At 41.6% G+C, this 19,938-nt stretch overlaps 1 protein-coding gene across 1 annotated transcript in view; it reads right to left on the reverse strand.

The window, feature by feature from the left end:
- Positions 1-19,938, reverse strand: part of LOC144505304 (NACHT, LRR and PYD domains-containing protein 3-like) — a 177,439-nt gene that overhangs the window by 67,211 nt on the left and 90,290 nt on the right. The window contains exons 7-8 of the mRNA XM_078231414.1: positions 7,456-7,642; positions 1,656-1,831 (exon numbers count right to left, since the gene is read on the reverse strand). Of these exons, the coding sequence (XP_078087540.1) occupies positions 1,656-1,831; positions 7,456-7,642 (363 nt within the window). The remainder of the gene's footprint in view (positions 1-1,655; positions 1,832-7,455; positions 7,643-19,938) is intronic.

Raw genomic sequence — 19,938 nt, forward strand, 5'->3', positions numbered from 1 at the left:
CACACTGTTGTCTGCTCACAATCATCAAAGCAAATGGCAAGACATGTCATGAATTAGCCACCAAGTGGCACTTATTCAGCAAACACACGTCGTGGAAGCTCCGTTTTCCTTCCACCAAGCGAACCAGTTGTCAATGCAATTGGAAAATTGACCAAAAGATTGATAAAGTAGAGCCAAAATCAGTAGGTTTGTTGCGAGTGATTTCCATGACATGATGGCATTATTTTACAGGCTCTGACTTCAAGGAGCTCAAGAGAGGCAGAAGTCAACGGGAATAGGGGAAGGTGTTGGCATTGTTTGATTTATGTCGAGAAGGATAGAAGATGCCTGATGTTGTTGGACTTCAATTAAGCCGGTTCAGGAAAACAAAGTTCAGGTTTTACTCGTGGCAGAGCCATTGGCTCACCCAAATTCACCTATATGAGTTGTTGTCCCACATAAATTCTGAGGTGGAAATGTATGGCGAAGATTTCACAAAAATGTCTACCATTCCAGATTCCACAGATAATGAATCAGTCTATGTCCATATGCAGAAAGCCCATGGCAATGTTCATGTGTGGGCAGATACGAGGCATAAACGGATAACAGTGATGGGCATCGCACTCAACAAACCTCAACCTTCGAAGATCTTATTTTCGCTGCATAACTAAAACACCCTGTGATTGAACGCTTACCAGAAATGAACAGAAACAGCCACAAAAATACAGCTGATATAAAGAAGGTCCGACATGAGGAACCATGATGTGGTACCTCAATATTGTTCATCATCTACAAGACACAGGTAAGTGATATAATGGAATATTCTTTAATTATCTGGAATATTACAGCTGCAAAACACAAAATAAAATCCAGACCATTGAGGGAAAATAGTGCCCTCAATTGAGAACTCAAGCACCACCTTCACATTCAATCAGGGCACCACAGACGCAAAATAACAACGGTGTTCAGTAGCTGAAAAATGCACCGCAAATGCGCTTGTAAGTTTCCAACCACATCGCACACACAATTCTAAATCGGAGATAGATCTTCACGTTGTTGAAAGGTATACAGAATTGAATCAGGCTCCCTGGCACTGTGAGGCAGCTTTGATAACCAGAAGGCAATGAATACAATAGGATGAACGGATGCAACATAGTGGAATGCACCACCTGCCTGATCCATGAATTTATCAGTGTTACCTCCATCAGACTTGTGATTGAAGTGGAACTGGCAGCTTGGACGTTGACTCGGACTTCTGGTTTGCATTTTTAAAAATGTCACCATCTATTCAAATTATGGGGTTAAGCGCATTGCGTTCACCTGGGAACCACATTATGTTGCTGTTATGGAAAAATAAAATGCCATTTAGTGCCGACTTGTGCCCCGAAGACTTACGCACTGAACCTCTACGTTTTCCTTGGGAAACGCTTACAAGATTAATTAACACATTAACTTCAAATTAAAGAACGCATGTTTTTGCATGAAATGTATCGCAAAGGACTGAGGCATATTCTTAATATTCGCAACGAATGTATGCTATGCTTCAGTCTTCAATTAATATCAGTATAGCATAAACGTTGACGACACTCTTTTTTGGTCAAAGACGACATTCGGTGTAAACATGCAATCATTTTGTTTGTATATCAGTATATAATTCCAAAATATATATAACATACCTCATTCTCTGCGTCAGTAAACACGGTTGCATCGTTAATCATCTGGCTGACGCTGACATCCTCTACAATGTCTTCAATTGACAGTTCCAATCTTTGCCGATGGCGATCAATGATGCTGTGCAGCTGGGCATCTGTGCAGCTTGCGAGATCCAATTGCAGTTTGATATCTGCGTTTTCTGACAAGTTATAAATCACAGAATCATAAAATCGTAGAAACCCTACAGTGCAGAAAGAGGCCATCTGGCCCATCGATTCTGCACCGACACAATCCCACGCCGGCCCTACCCCCATATCCCTACACATTTACCCGCTAATCTCCGCATCTCAAGACACTAAAGAGCAATTTGAACATGGCCAATCAACCTAACTCGCACATCATTGGACTGTGGGGGGAAACTGGAGCATCCGGAGAAAACCTACGCAGACACGAGGAGCATGTGCAAACTCCACACAGAGAGTGACCCAAGCCGGGAATCGAACCCAGGTCCCTGGAGCTGTGAAGCAGTAGTGCGAAGCATTGTGCTACCGTCACGGTAGCACATGAGAACTATTTTATTTAAATCCATTAATTAAACAGTGATTACTCTGATGAAACTCTTTTGATAATAGAATCGTTTAAATCTTTCAAGCTGTGACAAAACTAGTGAACCTTGCAACGAATGAATTCAATATGAAGATTGCATCTTCTTGGCATAGTAAGGTTAGATATTTGGGTCTTTCCGTCACTTAAACGTGTTACAAAAACATCAGTAGAGTGAAGCCGTTAGGAAGAACCTTCCAGACTGTCATCTTGAAACTTCTGACTGCTGACCGGAAGACTTTATTAAACTTAGTGAAAACTTAAAATCGAGTGACGTAGCGTGGGAATAACAGAGGAATTGTGCAAAAACTGCTAACATCAAGCTTGGAAATATGTAGGCATTCATAACTGAGCATGACGAGTACGTTAATTACAAATAACTGGAACGAGGCAAGGATTTGTATTCATGCTGTAGATCTGCAATAACCTATAGATTCGTACAACAACCTTCCAAAATGTCCTCCATCATTAAACAGAGCAAAGCAGCAGATGCATGGCAGTAACACAAGCAGTGTTTTACACCCCAAGACACACACAGTCCTAACTTGCAAGCTGAAGCGGTGTTATTTTGCTACCGCTATGTCAATGTCTGGTTTCTTTCAATGCAACGTACCTCTCCGAATTGCGACATGAAAAAGAATGCAATACTTTAAGAATGTGGTGCACCATTACTTTTTCAGGAAGAAAAAGATATGGGCGATGGATACTCATCCAGAAACGAGGCCTGCATCATGGAGGCATAAATAAGAACTACTCCTTGAACGTTCGCCATTGCTATTGCACCGCCTTCCTGCTAGGCTTCTCTCCCAGTCAAATCTGGCTCGCTCCTCCCTCATTTCTCTGTACTCCCCTCCAGTCAACTGTAACCTTTTACATCTGATTCCAACGTCTCTTTCTTAAACTGCAAGGTTAATCCCATCAGATTATAGTTATTACCACCCAAGGGAACGTTCACACTAAGATCCCTTATCAAGGTTGCCTCACTACACATCAGCAAATCCAGCATTGCCTGTTCTGTAATAGGCTCCACCACAAGCTGCTCCAAAAATGCATCTCGTTTTCATTCCAGGAATTCATTTTCTTCGGCTCCACGAACAGCATGATTTACCCAGATCACTTTAAACATGCATTTCTTGCACACATTTTTTACCTTCTGGTTCATCTGATGCCCCACATCCTGAGTACTGCCTAGTGGGGCTGCACTTAACTCCCATTACGGTATGCTTATCTTTGCGGTTCCTCAACCTTACCCACACCTTCTATTTTCTTTTTTTGGGACCCTACAATGCTTATTGCTATCGATTTCAGTTCATGTCTTACTAACAAGGCAACCCCACCCCGCTGCCCATCTGTCTGTCTTCGATAGGAGGTGTATCATTGGATGTTTAGGTACCAGCCCCGATCCTCCTGCAGACACGTCTCTGGGACGCCCACAACATTGTACCTGTCAATTTCAATCTGTGCTGCCAGCTCGTTTGCCATATCAAGCATATGATTGGAAGTGAATTATTATGTAAACATATAATTTATTGTCCTATCTTGGCTCTTGCACCGTACTTTAAGAGAGTTCAAATTTATTGCGCTGTTCTGTAATTTTCGAAATAGGTGTGTTACTGATAGGTATGAGTGTGATTTTGAATTCACCGGGACAATGAGGCTTTTTATTTCCAAAAATGCCAAATCTCAGTAATCCATGTGGTTAGCCTGCAACCCTCAATGTTATTGCTGGCGAGGTTAACCTGACAAAATAATTGTAGCAGTTTTATGGCCATCATGATACCCATCCCATTGTCCAGACTGTGAAGAATCCATCGCAGACTTTTACGGTGTTTAAGTAGAGGAACCTGCAAATGGCAGGCAGTGAATACGATATGCAAAACAGACATTTGAAGGAAAATTAATCAGACATTTTAGAACACATTTGAAATGTTAGAATTCAGACAGTTGAACTTTAAAACGCATTTCATATAATCATGTTAAGGGGAGCCCTTGCAATGTCACCAAGAGAAACTATTCAATCTTTAGATAAAAAGAACAAGTAATAATGTTAGCTCTGCTGTATGCAATAGATAATTCGTTTATATTTTCTCAATGTTGTCTATTGGTAGTTTCTAATCAACAAAAATATTGCTGGATAATGTTTGTTTTTTGCTTTAATTTTCAGTGGAAATACTAAAGACAATGGAGGCTATCGGATCGTTATGACTTCCAATTTCATCGCAGATTTTGTGTCATGACTTCAAATTTCTCCTCAGGTTTTGTAGGAAAAAAGGTTATGGACTAGAATGGTGACCATCACACCACCTCGCCTTGGAGACCGACGCAAGGGACATTTGTTACCGGGAAAATTACTCACTGCGGACACCATAGACATCCAGTGTTCGTTTCCAAATTATCACAATAAACAGGTGTTTTGTTTTAATTGAAAAGCCCAGCGAATCAACAGGTAGATATATTTGTGGAGCAATAAACGGGCTATTGTTTTGAGAGGGGGATGATTTGCTGTGGTATTCACAAACAAGCTGCGTGTCAGAGTTAGTTTTTGTTCTCAATCAAAGATTGTAATGGAATGGGAATATTGCATATCTGAGGAGCAGAACAACATAGTTGTGGGCCTTGCTGGTAATAAACACATATGATGTGCTAGGGTTAGCGGATTGATTTTCTGACCACAGAAAATGTTAAACACGTTTGGCATGAATTGGTTAATCTGGTGGGGAGCCACATGTAGCTCTGGACCTGTTCTTGCGATGCACCCCTCAGTGTCAGCATGTGCGGATTAAGTGCATTGGCCATGTTAAATCGCCCCTTTTTGTCCGGGGATAGGTAGGTTAGAGGGCTTTTTGCTGAGTAAATGCATTTGTTTGCGGGGATAGGGCCGAGGGGGGATTGTTGTCGGTGCAGCATCGATGGGCTGAATGACCTCCTGCTGCGCTGTAGAGACTTCATGATTCTATGCTGAACAGCAAAAATAGTTGGGAGCTACTTCTCGATTGTGCCTGCCGATCAATGCAAAAGCAACTTGTATTTCGTTTGGTGTTCCATTTTAATTAATGTTTAATTTGTGTGAAATTCAATTGAATCCTTGCTGAATATGTCCTGTAACGTTAAGTATTGAGCTGTGATAGTTTTCTTCCACAGCGGAAGACTTCATCCACTTATAAAGCTTATCGGTTTTTCTTCTATGGTGACATCAAAAACAATTGCAAATACATTTGCGACTGTCATTTTCCTGTGAAATCTGTAAGATATTTCGCAGTGGGCCAAGATGTGTTCGGCTACGTGCAGGGTTTTACTGTTTAACAAAATGTTTCCCCATGCATAACTCAATTCCTAATCTGCATTTCTTGAATTTTCTGAAATTCACAAGCACTGTAGTTTTACTGACAGTACATCGACAAATTGTGTATCTGTATGAGCAAGGCATTGATATAATTCACGTGGCCGAGGCGTTCATACAGTTTAACGCTCATATCGAGCATGCACAGTATTTTACAGTTAATCGTCCTACATGTAGATTTGCACATTTAAAACATAGCATGGTTGGGTGCATAGGGTGATCGGTTTAAACTCAAAACGTCTCGCAATATGAATGATGATAGTTTCGCTTTGAAGTAGATGAACACATAATGAGATCCAAAAAGAATCCGAGGCGAGGCTAATGAAGCTGGGGTTGTTTCCCTTCGATCAAGAAAACGGGTTTAAGAGGAACCTGACAGAGCTGCACAAAATTATAAGCGACGGGCAAAGGGTAGATGGGACGAAATAGTTATCTTTAGCAGATGGGTCAAAACAAAATGGCTTCAATTTGCGATGAGCGATATGGTATTTAGTGGGGGTTTTAGGAATGATCCTTTTCACTTCCAGGTTGATGGGAAACTGGAACTCGTTGTCTGAAATTCATGTAGGGGCCGGAAATCTCACAACTCTTCAGAATCACTGAGCTGAATACTATAAACGCTATCACAACAAGGCTACCGACCAAGTGCTGGAAATTAGGATCGGAATGCATAGGCGATTATTGGAAGGTGCAGACCCGATTGGCCACAGTGCTTACGTTTGTGCTGTAAAACTCGATGACTCGACGACTCTAATGCAAAGGGCACAAAATATTATTCCACCTCTCCAGTCACCTTGAAATATCGGAAGGGAATCTTAATTTGATCACATAAAAGCAAATTACTGCAGATGCTGGAGCCCGAAAACAAAACTGAAAACGCTGGAAAATCTCAGCAGGCCTGGAAGGATTTAAAAGAGCTGGTGCTTCGAGAGCACATGACTCTTTGGTAAAGCTGAAAGGCATAGAAAGTGGAAAAACTTTATACTGTAGGGTGAGGGAATGAAAGATGCACCTACACCACAGAAAGAAGGAGAAAGGCTACTAATGTGATTCCATAGAGATTTAGAAGGTGTGAATGGCCAAACGGCAGAGGAACTGAAATTAGAGGGTAGGCTGTGACCGATGAAGATGCTGGGGAGGTGGGGCGGGGGCGGCGGGGGGGTTAGATGGGTGGGAGAGAATTAAAATTTACAACAAAGTGGAAAGGAGAAGCAAAGGGAGGGGAAAGGTAAGGGAATTGGGTAAGATGGGGGAAAGAGTGGGGGGGGGGGTGCGGAAGTAGAGAAAGACAATAAATAAACGTAGAAAATAGTAAAAAATGAAACGAAATGAAAACAAACTGTTCGAGGTGAGGTGGAGCTAATAGTTTGAAGTTATTGAATTCGATGTTGAGACCGGAAGGCTGCAACGTGCCTAGTCATGCTCCTGCAGTTTGCGTTGAACATTGCAGCAGGCCAAAGACAGACATATGGGCATGGGAATAGGATCGTATTTTAAAATGGCAAGCAACGGGAAATTCAGGGTCCTGATTGCGCACAGACCGAAGGTGCTCAGCAAAGTGATCACCCAGTGCACGTTTGGCCTCTCTTATATGAAGCAGAACACGTTGGGAGCAGCAAATGCAATAGACCAAACTGAAAGAGGGGCAAGTGTAACGCTGTTTAACTTGGAATGAGTGATTTGGACCTTGGATGGTAAGCATGGAAGAGGTAAAGGGACAATGTTACAGCTCCTGCGACTGCATGGGAAAGTGTCATCGGTGATGGGAGAGATATTGGGTCCTGTGGAGGAATAGACTCGGACTGGACATCGAATATTCAGTGGCACGTACTTCAATGCATTTTATGTTTTCCTGTTGCTACTTTTTGGTTATCACATACCGCTTTTCTCTTCTCCTACGTCATGTATTTCGCGCAATGCAGCATTCAGTTGTGGTTTGCTGGTCTGCCATTCAAGAAATATTCTCCAGATTTTTCTTTGTTCCCGAGGTCCCTTTTCCAACAGCGTATTGAAAATAAACTGGCAAACCTCTTTTCTTCGATTACATCCAAGAAGTTCACGGATTTTCTGAAGATCAAAGATAGTATTTTCGTGATTAGAATAATAATGCAGAAATTTGAACCGAACAGATTCTCTCTCTCTTTCTCTTTCAATTTCTCTCTCTCTCTCTCCCTCTCCTTCTCTTGCGCTCAAACTCTCTCGCTCCCTTCTTCTCATTTAACGAAACATGAACAGTTAAGCCTTGAGGATATACCAACCATGTTCAAAATTCAGGAAGAAAGCAAAATCATAATTGATTTACTTATTGAGATTTTAGAAGATATGTTTGTTTGTTTTATACAACTCCAGATTTTTCATGCATTGTTTTGTGGGCATTTTTTACTTCTGCTCCCGATAATGCCTCACTATGTTCTTCAGTCCACTGCACCTTGCTGCTTTCCTATCAATGCTAGGATTTCGACAATAGCTCCATTCATATGTTTGCATGCCCTTCTGCTTTCAGAGGCTGAACAAACTGAGACACGAATCACTTCGGCTTTAAGGGGTTTGCCACCTTTCGATTTATTATTATTAGTAATTTGCACTTGTGGTCTGGCCACCATTCATTGCCCATCACGAACTGCGTTTGGGAAGATGCTGAGGAACTGTCTTCTTGAACCGCTCAAGACTATGAAGTTTTGGTATACCCACGAACAGTAAGTCTCGGTGGAGCTCCGAAATGTCCACACAGCGAAGCTGGAGGAACAACGATGTATTTTCAAGTCAGGATGGTGAGTCAATGGGAAGGGAAGTGACAAGTAGTGCTGTTTTCAAATATTGCCTGCTCTGTCCTTCGAGAAAGTAGTTGTCCTGGGTTTGGAAGGTGATATCTAAGGAGCCTTGGTGAGTTTCTGCAGTGCTGTTTGTTGATAGCGCAAACAAGCGTTACTGTGCATCGACCCTGGAGGGAGGGCATTTTTGAGAAAATCAGAGGTAATTCTTCAGCTTAGCTCCACAACTCATGCAAAGTTATTTCACAAATGATGCTGCCATTAATTCTCAAGAAGAGCTCATTAAACATAATCAGATCAATACTGGGGCGGCACGGTGCAATAGTGGGTGGCACTGCTGCCTCACAGCGCCAGGGGCCCGGGTTCAATTCCCGGCTTAGGCCACTGTCTGTGTGGAGTTTGCACGTTCTCCCCGTGTCTACGATTTCCTCCTACATTCTGAAAGATGTGCTTGGTAGATGCATTGACCCGAACAGCCGCTGGACTGTGGCGACTAAGGGAATTCTACAGTAACTTCATTGCAGTGTTAGTGTAAGCCTTACTTGTGACGAATAAATAAAATTTAAAACTTTTTACTGTTATTTTTCCGTTAAAAAGTCACGGACAAAAGCAATTTATTGTTTATTGGTCCAAGCTGGATTGTTTTGTCACAATAGAAGTACAATCAGAATGTGTAGTGTGATGTGTTCTATTTGTACAGACACCAGACGTAGCAACATAAAAAACAAGCACTCGTTGAAGGACGAGATTAGAATGATCAATGGATCCCGAATCAGAGTTGATATTTCAACCCAATAGTAGTTCTTCAAAACTTAATTGTGCATGGTGATGCGCGATTAATTCACTCGGGAGGCTGGATCGTACCCGGAAAATAAAGGCTTTTATTTGTAACAAGAATGGAGCATACGGCTTAACAATACAATCCCAGACTAAAGGGTCACTAGGCAGTGCAGTGACCTTTATACTCCTATAGGTAGGCGGAGCCAACTGGAGTGTACCACAGAACAATACCAACAGGTGGAACATCCCAACCCTAACCCCAACAGTAACAAGAGTAACATATGTACAAGTTCCCATAGTGATAACCACCTATGGTTCACCACACATGGTATATGATCTTTCGTTTCTGGTTGAAAAAATATAGGGCGTGATAGGGAGAAGATAAGTTAAAACCATGTCGAGGTTGTAGTCGGTTATAGTGTATATGTGGTTGGATGCGGGGTCAAAAATCCCATGGAATACGTCGAAAATTGAGCAACTATAGTTGTTTCCAGCCGCAAAGCATTCTTCCATAATAGGCGTTAATAGCCACCAGAATTAAAATAGCAGAATATGTTAATCATCACCATTTCAAAGTTAAACTGAGTCACAGAATTGTTAAGGTACAGATGGAGACCATTGGGCCCATTTGATGTCGGCTCCATCTCTTCCAAAGGAGCATTATGATTCAATGCCATTCCACTGCCTTTTCCCCTCAATCCTGAATACTTCTCAATATCGGGATTGATGTCAGAATCCGAGTATTTACCAGAGTGTCTGGGGAAGTTTTAATATAGATTGGCAGAGGGATTCTAAACTATGCAAGCTGACACGGGACAGAGAAACAATGACAGTGATGAATGTGAGAACAAAAAACGCAAACACGGTAGATAGGGTGATCAAGAGAGAAATGTGAATAGTGTCACAGTGCAAAGGAAAGTTGAGATGAATACAAATTGTGAAAACGAATGAATAAAGGCACTGCATCTTACTGCATGAAACATTTGGAATAAGGTCAAAGAACTGGCATAGCAAATTGAGGTAAATGATACAATCTCATCGACACTACGGAGACATGGCTTAAAGAAGATAAAAAGTGGAAACTTAATATCGAGGTACATTTGAGCATCTGGAAGCTCAGGAATGAATGAAAAACGTGTTGGACAGCACTGATGGTGACAGACGAACTTAGGTCAATTATGCCAGATGAAATAAACTCGCATGAGTGGAATCAATTTTGTTGTGATGATGAACAGCAAGGGAAAAAAGAATCATAATTAACCCCCAAACAGTAGCCATAATATGCTAAAGTGTATAAATCAGCAAATAATACGGGCATGAACAAATAACTGACTGATACATATCGTTGACATTAATATTCATTATGCTTGAGACAATCACGTTAGAAAGGGTAGCGAAGGTAACGAATTGAACAAGTGCATTCAGGATAGCCGGATAGAGCAAGATTTAATGGAGCCAATAAAAGAACAGACTAGATTGGAACTTGTAATGGTTTCTGAGACAGGTTTAATATATGGCTTCAAAGTAAAGGATCATCTTGGAATTAGTGATCGTGACATGGTACTATTCAATACAAAGCTGCGATTGAGAAAATTGCGTTAGAAATAATTGTGTTCAATTTAATTAAAGAGAATTACAATGAAATGTGGTCAGAGTTAGCTAAAGAGGACTGAGTGGACAGCATGAAAGACAGTAAGCAACCAGTGGCAGATATTTTAGGAGGCAATTCGCGACCCTCTACTAAAAAATATGCCAAAGAAAGAAAGGATTGTAGGAGAGGTGCAAACGAACCATAACTGAATAGAGAAGTAGAGTATGAATTTGAAGAAAAAATACTTATGTAGGAATAGGTCAGTGATATTCCCAAAGACTGGGATGAATTCAGAATCCAGTGAAGCAGGACTGAAAAGATATTGAAGGGAGAGAACATAAATTATGAGGGCAAACTACCAAGGAAAATAAAAAAAACTGAACATAACACCTTATCTCATATATCCAAAGGAACACAGTGAACACACCCCATTAGAGAATCGATCTGTGGGAGATGGCCACGGGGAAACAAATAAATGGCAGAGAGGTTAAATAGGCGTTTTGCATCATTCTTTACGGTCTAAAATACTAAATTATAAGGGGAGGAACTGAGTTACATAACCGTCATGATATAAGTGGCATTCGACAAACCGGTGGGGCAGAAGGCAGCTAAGTAAAGTGGCCCTCATGACTTACATCCTGAAACCCTGCAAGAAGTAATGCCAGTGATAATGGTTGCATTCGTCGTAATTTTACAAAAATCATTGAGTTTGTTTTCGACACCCCTATCAAAAATGGAGGGGGGCAAAAACTGGTAACCGGAGGTCGATTATGTGAACATCCATTTGCTTGGAAATGTCGAAATCAGTTGTTGGGGAAGTAATAGCAGAACAACTGGAAAGTCATAATCCAATCAACAAAACCAGCATGACTTCATGGAAGGGAAATCATGTCTGACGAATTTGTTCGAGGTTTTTTTTGAGAAGTTTCAAAGAGTGAGGATAGAGGGGAACAAGTATATGTGTTGTATTTTGACTTCCAGATGCATTCGACAAGGTGCATCACAATGGTTCAGTCATATAATAAGATGCTATAATGTGGAAAGTAATACAAAAACATGGATGGAAAATTGACACATGGGGAGGAAAATATGCGCGTGATAAGTGGACCTTTTTCAGGTCGATGAACTGTAACCACTGCGGCTGCACATGCATCTGTATATGGACTGCAAATGTTTACAATATATATTAAAGACTTGGCAAACGGAAGCAAATGTACTGAAGCCAAAATTGCGGATCATATAAAAATGAGAGGAAAGTCAAGCTGTGAGTGGTACAAACAGTTTACAAATGGATATTCATAATATAAGTTGGCAGGTAAAAGGTTGGCAAATGAAATATAATGTGGCGAAGTTTGAAGTTGTTCATTGTAGAAGGGAGAATAAAAGAGCAGGTCATTTTTTAAATGTAGAGAAACTGCAGAAAGCTGCATCTGTGCAACACAGGGAGACTTTGGGGCATTGTGCGAGAAACACAGAAAACTAGTCATCAGGGGCAGCAAGTAATCAGGAGGGCTAATGGAATATTGACCCTTATTCCAAGGGGATTGGTGTATAAGAGTGGGAAAACCAAGGTACTGTACACGATACTGGTGAGGCTACATGGAGAGTACCGTAAAAAATTTCGTGCCACTGTTTGAATGGGCCTATGTCGCACTGAGTTGACGTTTCTCTGCACGCTAACTCTGATTGTAACATTACATCCTGCACGATCTCCTTTCCTTCTCTATGAATGGAATGCTTTCGCTGGATGGTGCGCAATAAACAATATTTTGCACTGTATACTAATACATGTGACAATAATAAATCAAATCAAATCAAATTTAAGAAATGTACTCTTTTATTAGAGACCGTTTCAGAATTTCACAAGGATATTCCTCGGTATGGAGCAATTGCATCATGAGGAAAGAATAAAGAGTTTGGGATTGTACTGACTGGAATCCAAAGAAATGAGAAGTCATCGCATTGAAAAATATTTCATTTTTCAGGGGTTTGACGGAGAAAATGTGGAGAGAATGTTTGCATTCTTTGGAGTGTATAGGACCAAAAGGCATAGTCCTAGAAGAAAGGAGATAATTTTAAGAATGAGATGAGGAAGTATTTTTTCTCTCAAACAACTGTAAGTGTTCAGAATTCTTTGCTATGTAGAGCTGTGGGAGCAGAGTGTTTGTCCATATTTAAGGCTGAAATAGAAATATATTTGTTCAGTAAAGGAATCAAGGATTACGGAGTAAGTGCAGGAAGTTTGATTGAGGAATGTCCAATCAACAATGACATTTCTGAATGGCGGAGTAGGTTCGATAAGACGAACGGTCGACATTCGTTCCTCATTTTCTGGCATTATGGTATCGCACAAGTAATCATCTGATGCCCTCTTAAATGCTTCAACTGACCCTGCCTCCAACACATTTGCGGGCAGTGTATCCAAGAGACAAACCACTGAAAATGAGTCAATTTTCTCATCTGTTATTTGGTTCCTTTGCAAATCATTTTAAACATGCACCCTTTCGTTCTCGATCGTATAACGAGTGGATGTTATCCCCCTCGCTATTGCGTTCGGCGCCCTCCTGATTTTGAATCTATACATCAAATCCCTTCTTATAATTCTTGGCTGAAGGGAAACAGGCCCAACTTTTGACTTCTTCATCAATATGGCCCCCTCCAAGGATTGTAACTTTGTTGTTGGTGGAGGGGCTCGTGCACTTCAGTGCACACTCGTGATATGTTGACGGGAACATTGTGTCTCTCTTGGCGTACTGGACTGAGAGAAGAGACCAGACATAAAGCGATCCAAAATAAGCTGCCATGCCGGTTCAGTTAAATAATATTTGAACCTTACCAGGGAGCTCTGGGGCCAGACCTGCGGTGTTGCATCTGTTGGGGAAGGTCTACTGTCTTGACCAGCAATGAAACCCGTCCAAGCGCTTCTGACATTGCGATCTGGAACCAGCATGTGGGTTCACCACTCGCAAAGCGAAAGCGTGGGGGTCGGGTGTGATGTCATTTGCGCGAAAGACATGCACGGGAGAGATTCAGATGGACTATAGATTGACAATGGAGATTGGCTTTAGGGACTTGGAATGTCACAGTAATGCTGGGGATTGATCCGACGCGGTGTGGATGGTGGAGAAATGCTGAAAAGGTATAGTCTGTCTCACGTGCATGCACAGCCTCGGATCTGGAACTAGACTTCGCGATCGGAAGAATCCTCTCTCTTGTGCTTGAGCTGCCACTCGTGAAAGGCCCGGAGGGGTTGTGTGGACAGTCACAAGCGCGTGGCATGATGCAGTACCGTTGGGGTTTGTCCCAGTGGATGCGAGTGTCGCCTCAATGTGACAATGAATTGTACAGAGAAATACTTTGACTCTTGTTTGTGCATATGTGCCAAACAACTGTTCAGATTATTTTGACTTCTGAGAGAGAGTGGGTGCTGTACTCGATAGAATGCCGCCTCCTGCCTCTGTAGTCCAACCGTGAAACTTCAACGCTCGAGTGGGGAATGTTACACATGCGTGGAGGGACATCATTGCCAGAAACTGTCTCCCTGACCAGAAGCCGAGTGGGGAGTTGTTATTAGACTTCTGAGCCGAGCATTAATTGTCCATAACAAACACAATGTTCGAACAAAATGGGACTCACAAATGTACCCGGTATCAGAGCAACTTGGAAGAAGATCGATGAGTGACTTTGTGGTGGTGTAATTGGAGCAAAGGCAAATATGGACATTTTGCACCTGTGTTGACAATGGAGGATGAAATAGGGTGGTGCACTCTGATAGAATTGAACACATCCGCATTCGCAGGTAGGTCATGTCAGTGATTTTAGCGTGAATCGCCAGGAGCTGTATTAAGAAAGGCAGGAGATTGCAGGGTGTCTTATGGCAATTTTCTAATCCAGTCTGGCCGCAGGAGAGGTGATAGAGGACGGGAGCACATGTAGTGTGGTTTCATTATTCAAGAAGGAAAGTGTGGAGAAAACAAGGTCATTCAAAGCCATCAAGGCTAACGTCAGTGGTAGGGATGTTATAGCAAAACAATCTGATTCGAGCAATTTCCAATTGGAGAGGCAAGGATTAATCAAGGATAGTCATGGCTCTGTCAATGTGGTGGTGGTGGGTAGAGGCTGAGGGCAAGAGCTGTGATCATGCCTGCCAAATTTGATCGACGTTTTCAAGGAGGTGACAAGGTATGTAGGTGAGGGCGCTGCAGTTAATATAGGCTTCATGGACTGTAGTATGCTGTTTCACCATTGGAGACTGATCAGAAAGGTAAGAAGTTGTGGGATCCAGGTCAAATTTGCAAAGTGGACCGAAATTGGATAACTGATGATGGTCGAAGTTTGCAATCTCAGTTGAAATCCTGTCTCACAGGAACTGGTGAGGGATCCCTTCCTGATTGCAGTTTCCATCAGTGATCTAATCTTGAATGTGGAATTGTGATCAGTAACTTTGCAGATGTCATGGGAATTTGTGGTGTTACAAATAATGAGGAAGAAAGTCTTACATTACAGGACAATATAGACATGATGTTCATATAGGCAGAATAGTGGCAAACATAATCTAAATTTTGAAAGTTGGAAATGACGCTTTTTGGGAAAGGGGACAAGGGAAGGGAATGCGTATTGAAAGGTACAAGACAAGAAAGGTACAAGAAAACAGGACCAGAATTACGTTGGTGTGTATGCCCACAGATCGCTGACGGCAGCAGGGCAGATAGGCCAATATGTTAACAAAGCAAATAGGACACTTGCCTTCATTTTGATTTGATTTGATTTATTATTGTCACATGTATTAACATACGGTGAAAAGTATTGTTTCTTGCACGCTATACATACAAAATATACCATTCATGGAGAAGGAAACGAGTGCAGAATGTAGTGTTATAGTCATAGCTAAGGTGTAGAGAAAGATCAACTTAATCCAAGGTAAGTCCAATCAAAAGTGTGACAGCTGCACGGAAGAAGCTGTTCTTGAGTCGGTTAGTACGTGGCCTCAGACTTTTGTATCTTTTTCAGAAGGAAGAAGGTGGATGAGAAAATGCCCGGGGTGCGTGGGGTCTGTAATTATGTTGGCTGCTTTGCCGAGGCAGCGGGAAGTGTAGACACAGTCAATGGATGGGAGGCTGGTTTGCGTGATGGATTGGGCTACATTCACGACCTTTTGTACTTCCTTGCGGTTTTGGGCAGAGCAGGAACCATACCACACTGTGAGACAAACAGAAATAATCTTTTCTATGGTGCATCTGGAAAAGTTGGTGAGAGTCATGACTGGAGGCAGAGACTATAAGAACAGGGGGCTTATGATGTAACTGCAGCAAATACTCCGAGGCCACAGCTGGAGAATTGCGTTCAATTCTGGTTGCCACACTATAGGAAGGATGTGATTGTCCTAAGTAGGTTACACAGAGGAGATTCATCATTAAACCAAGGATGTTGTCTGTGCTGGACCATTTCAACTATGAAGAAAGCGTCCTTGGACTGTTTTAGTATTCATTAGAAGAGAAGACTGAAGGGAGATTTGATTCTGTTCGACAAAATGATGGGGGACAGAGATAGGGTAGACAGGAAGAAATATTTCACCTTAGACGGGTCAATTACCAAGGGGCATATGTATATATTAAGGTTCAGAAAATTTAGAGGGGAATTGTGTAAAACCATTATCACAGAGAGGGTGTTGGGAATCTGGAACCGATTGCTAGAAAGGTTGGTGAGACCGAACCCCTGCCGTAATTAGGAAGCATTTAGGCGCCAGGGTGTGGCGACTCGGGGAATTTTACCGTAACCTCATTGCAGTGTTAATGCAAGCATTACTTGTGACTAATAAATTAACTTTAAATGTGTGTTCATGTTGTGTATTGGTATGCAAAGAACAGGAACCTGTTTATTCATATATCTAAATTTCAGTGCATAGAAAGAAGCCACACTTCGAGGCTGACTGAAAATGTTAACTCTGTTGTCAGCTTTATTCACACTCTGAACTAATTAGCAAATATGGACCAATCACGGTATTACGTCTAATTCTGCGCATTGTGCTCTAAATTATGCAAACACAGGCCGATTGCTTAAGGTGCCAGCTCACCCCGGTCCCTGTATATTACGACTGCCCCTGGAACTGAAACTTTTTCGACTAAAATGGCCAGATGTTTTTACAATGATTCTTATACCATTCTCGAGTAAGAGTGCCAGGATTGCCCTGTCCGATAATCTAGCTCATGCTCATTATCTAGGGAAGTTTTGAGATTCATGGCACGTCCTCTCGTTTCTTTTTTCACGTCCACGTCCTTTATCAGCATCGGAATCCAACTGTCCTTATGAGTTATGCACACAAGAGAAATATGCATGCTGTTCAGATCATCGTACCAATTAATTTTCTTTATTGCCTTCTTGCCGGACAACAGTCGTACAGCATCCTCTTTGTCAATTAACATCATTAGGTGATTCCTAATAGACATTCGGCAATTGATCCATGCCTTTGATATGGCAGATTATATCATCACTAACCAACGTTAAGCGGAATATTGGCATTGATTTTCAATTTGCATTCGGATTTCAGATTATTGATTTCACTCCAATATCAAATCCCATTCTACTTAGATAATTTCCTTGAACGTCGTATTCCCCTCTTCACTTCCTCTTTCAAGTTTTCTATTTGTTCTGGACATCGCATGAATCAATCACCTCAGTGGCATGATGCGTTTGCTTTCCCTATTTGAACATGTTATCCATCTCTGATATCATCCAACAATTTATTATTTGCACTCTAGTCCTGATTCCTTCTAGAAAGATCACTTCTTTGAATTGAAACATGTCTTGCTTCAGTCAGCAATTGATAATTGTTTCAATTTCAACCAGGTTTTCGCCCCTCTCATGCTGGTGGGGTTGTTTCAGTCCCAAGCTAAATTGTTTCATCGAGATAGATTTTGACGTTCTACCATTTTTTAAGTATAAATTTTAAATGCAAAGTCTTCTCTAAAGTGAGAGTTTGATCAATAATACGCCGTTGAATTCCTTCAGTTTGCCAAATCATCACTAATGATTTAACACATTAACTGATGTTTTGCGGGAATCACTGGCTGGGCTAACATTTATTGACCAGCCCTAATTGCACTTGGCAAACTGGTAGAACGCTGCCTTCATGAACTCATGAATTTTCGGCGGTTCAGAAACATCTATAGTACTGTTGGGATGTGAGTTGCAAGATGTTGAACAAGCGGCAATGATGGAACGGCAATACAGATTCAAGTCATGATGGTGGTTGGCTTCGGAGTGGACAGCCAGTTGGAGTTGCTTTCATTTACCCGATGACCATCTTTTACCAAATTATATTGGCCTTGGGTTTAGAAGCAGCTGGCGAAGAATAATTGGTGAATATTCCACTGCATCTTGTAGATGGCACACACTGCTGTTATTGTGTGTTGGTGTGGAGGGAATTAACGTTTGTGGATGGGGTGCCAGTCAGTTGGAATGTTTTGCCCTGGATGCTGTCAAACATCTTGATTGTTGTTAGAGCTCCAGTAAACTCGGCAATTCATCGGAAACGAAAAGATATTAGTTAGAATCGCTTTTATCAGAGAAGGTCATTGTCTGCCACGTATGCTGGCGCAAATATCACTTGTTTTTCCTCAGCCGAAGCCTTGCAATTGTTGAGGGCTTGATGAATTGTGGCATGTGCCGTTTCAGTACTTGTGAAGGTGGAAATTGTGCAGAATATTGTGTATTCATAGGTGAATGTCCCCAGCTATGACCTTTCCATGGAATTACTTCTTTTGATGAAATAGTTAATGATGGTTGTTTGGAAAACGTTTTCCTGGTGAACTCTTGCAATAATATCCTGTGAATGCAATGTACGACTTCCAGCAAGCACAACCATCTTCTATTTTTGCTAGTTATGACAAATCAATGGAGGGTATTCCCACTGATTCCCGTCGATTCCAGTTTTAATATGAATCCACTTTCCCAGCTAATTCTGCTTTATGACAAATGCACTCAATCTCACATCACATCTGAAATTAATCTGATGATCAGATGATGTTCGCAACAAGGCTGCAATAAGTTAAAGAGGTGAGTGACTCTTTCAAAAAGCAAACGGGGTTTCAGTGCTTCAGCTATTGCTACCCAATTGTCCCTTGATTGCAGAGTGGATGACGCTTTCTACCTCGTTTGTGATGATCAATAGTAAACTGCTAGGGCGGTAACAAACTGATCCAACAACCTCTTTTTTGCGCACAGGGCAAACCTGTGCAGTTGTCCGTATTGCCGGCAAAATACCAGTAAATACTGAACTAACCTTCTCCAAGATTAATCGAGATTATACTGGTCAAGTAAACTCCTACCCATATTTATCTTTTGTTCCAATATTATACCAATCGTCGCTGGCAAGTCAGCGACTGTAAATCTCACCATTATTTGAATCTCGTGCAATATCTTGTGTCACCTGCAAATTTGCTATTCTACTACTCTTACTTTTGGTAGACATATTGAATAAACACATCAACGTTATCTTTCCCATTACACTTCACAAGTCTAAATTGATCAGAGACGCGTTGATGTATCTGGAACGCCATGAATCTATTAATGCAAAGGGATCAAATCCCAATATGACCCCTAGTCTAACTTAGATTTATATAAATATCAATAATGTTAGTCATGAAACAATCCTATTTGGCACTCATCCAGTGCACTGATGCCCTTCAGTGAATGGAACCTGCTGCATTACTTGCTCTGTCCCACACATTAATCTAGACAAATAGCTTTGTTGATCACTTTAACATCCACTTGAAATGGGCGAGCGCACTACTCCGTGGCAATTGCTCTCATGTCTAAATGGAACGAAATATCCTGGACCATAGCGTTCTGGGAACGCCAAGAACAAATCCTGCACTAATAACTCTGCAAGGTCCGTCCTCCGTTGTCCAAAGTTGGTTTTGTCAAAAAGACCATTCAGGATGCATTGTGACAGACTCTTACGAAGTTGTATCTTTTGCAGAAAATGTCCCACTCAAATCTATCACCAAGACATGCCGTGACTCTCTCAGAATGAATGTCCACGAGGTGTGGAACCAGAGCAATGTGTAGTTGAAAAACAATTGGTGTGATTACCCTCCATTCGACCAAGGTCTCTTCGATTTCTCATGGCATCAGGTTACGACCGGGGAAGTAATAATTCATTTTTGTCATCACTTACCCATTTGGATAAATAATTGCTACTGCTCCACGTTTAAATTTGG

Source organism: Mustelus asterias, chromosome 16 (genome assembly GCF_964213995.1).
Source record: "Mustelus asterias chromosome 16, sMusAst1.hap1.1, whole genome shotgun sequence".
In the NCBI taxonomy this organism is placed as follows: domain Eukaryota; kingdom Metazoa; phylum Chordata; class Chondrichthyes; order Carcharhiniformes; family Triakidae; genus Mustelus; species Mustelus asterias.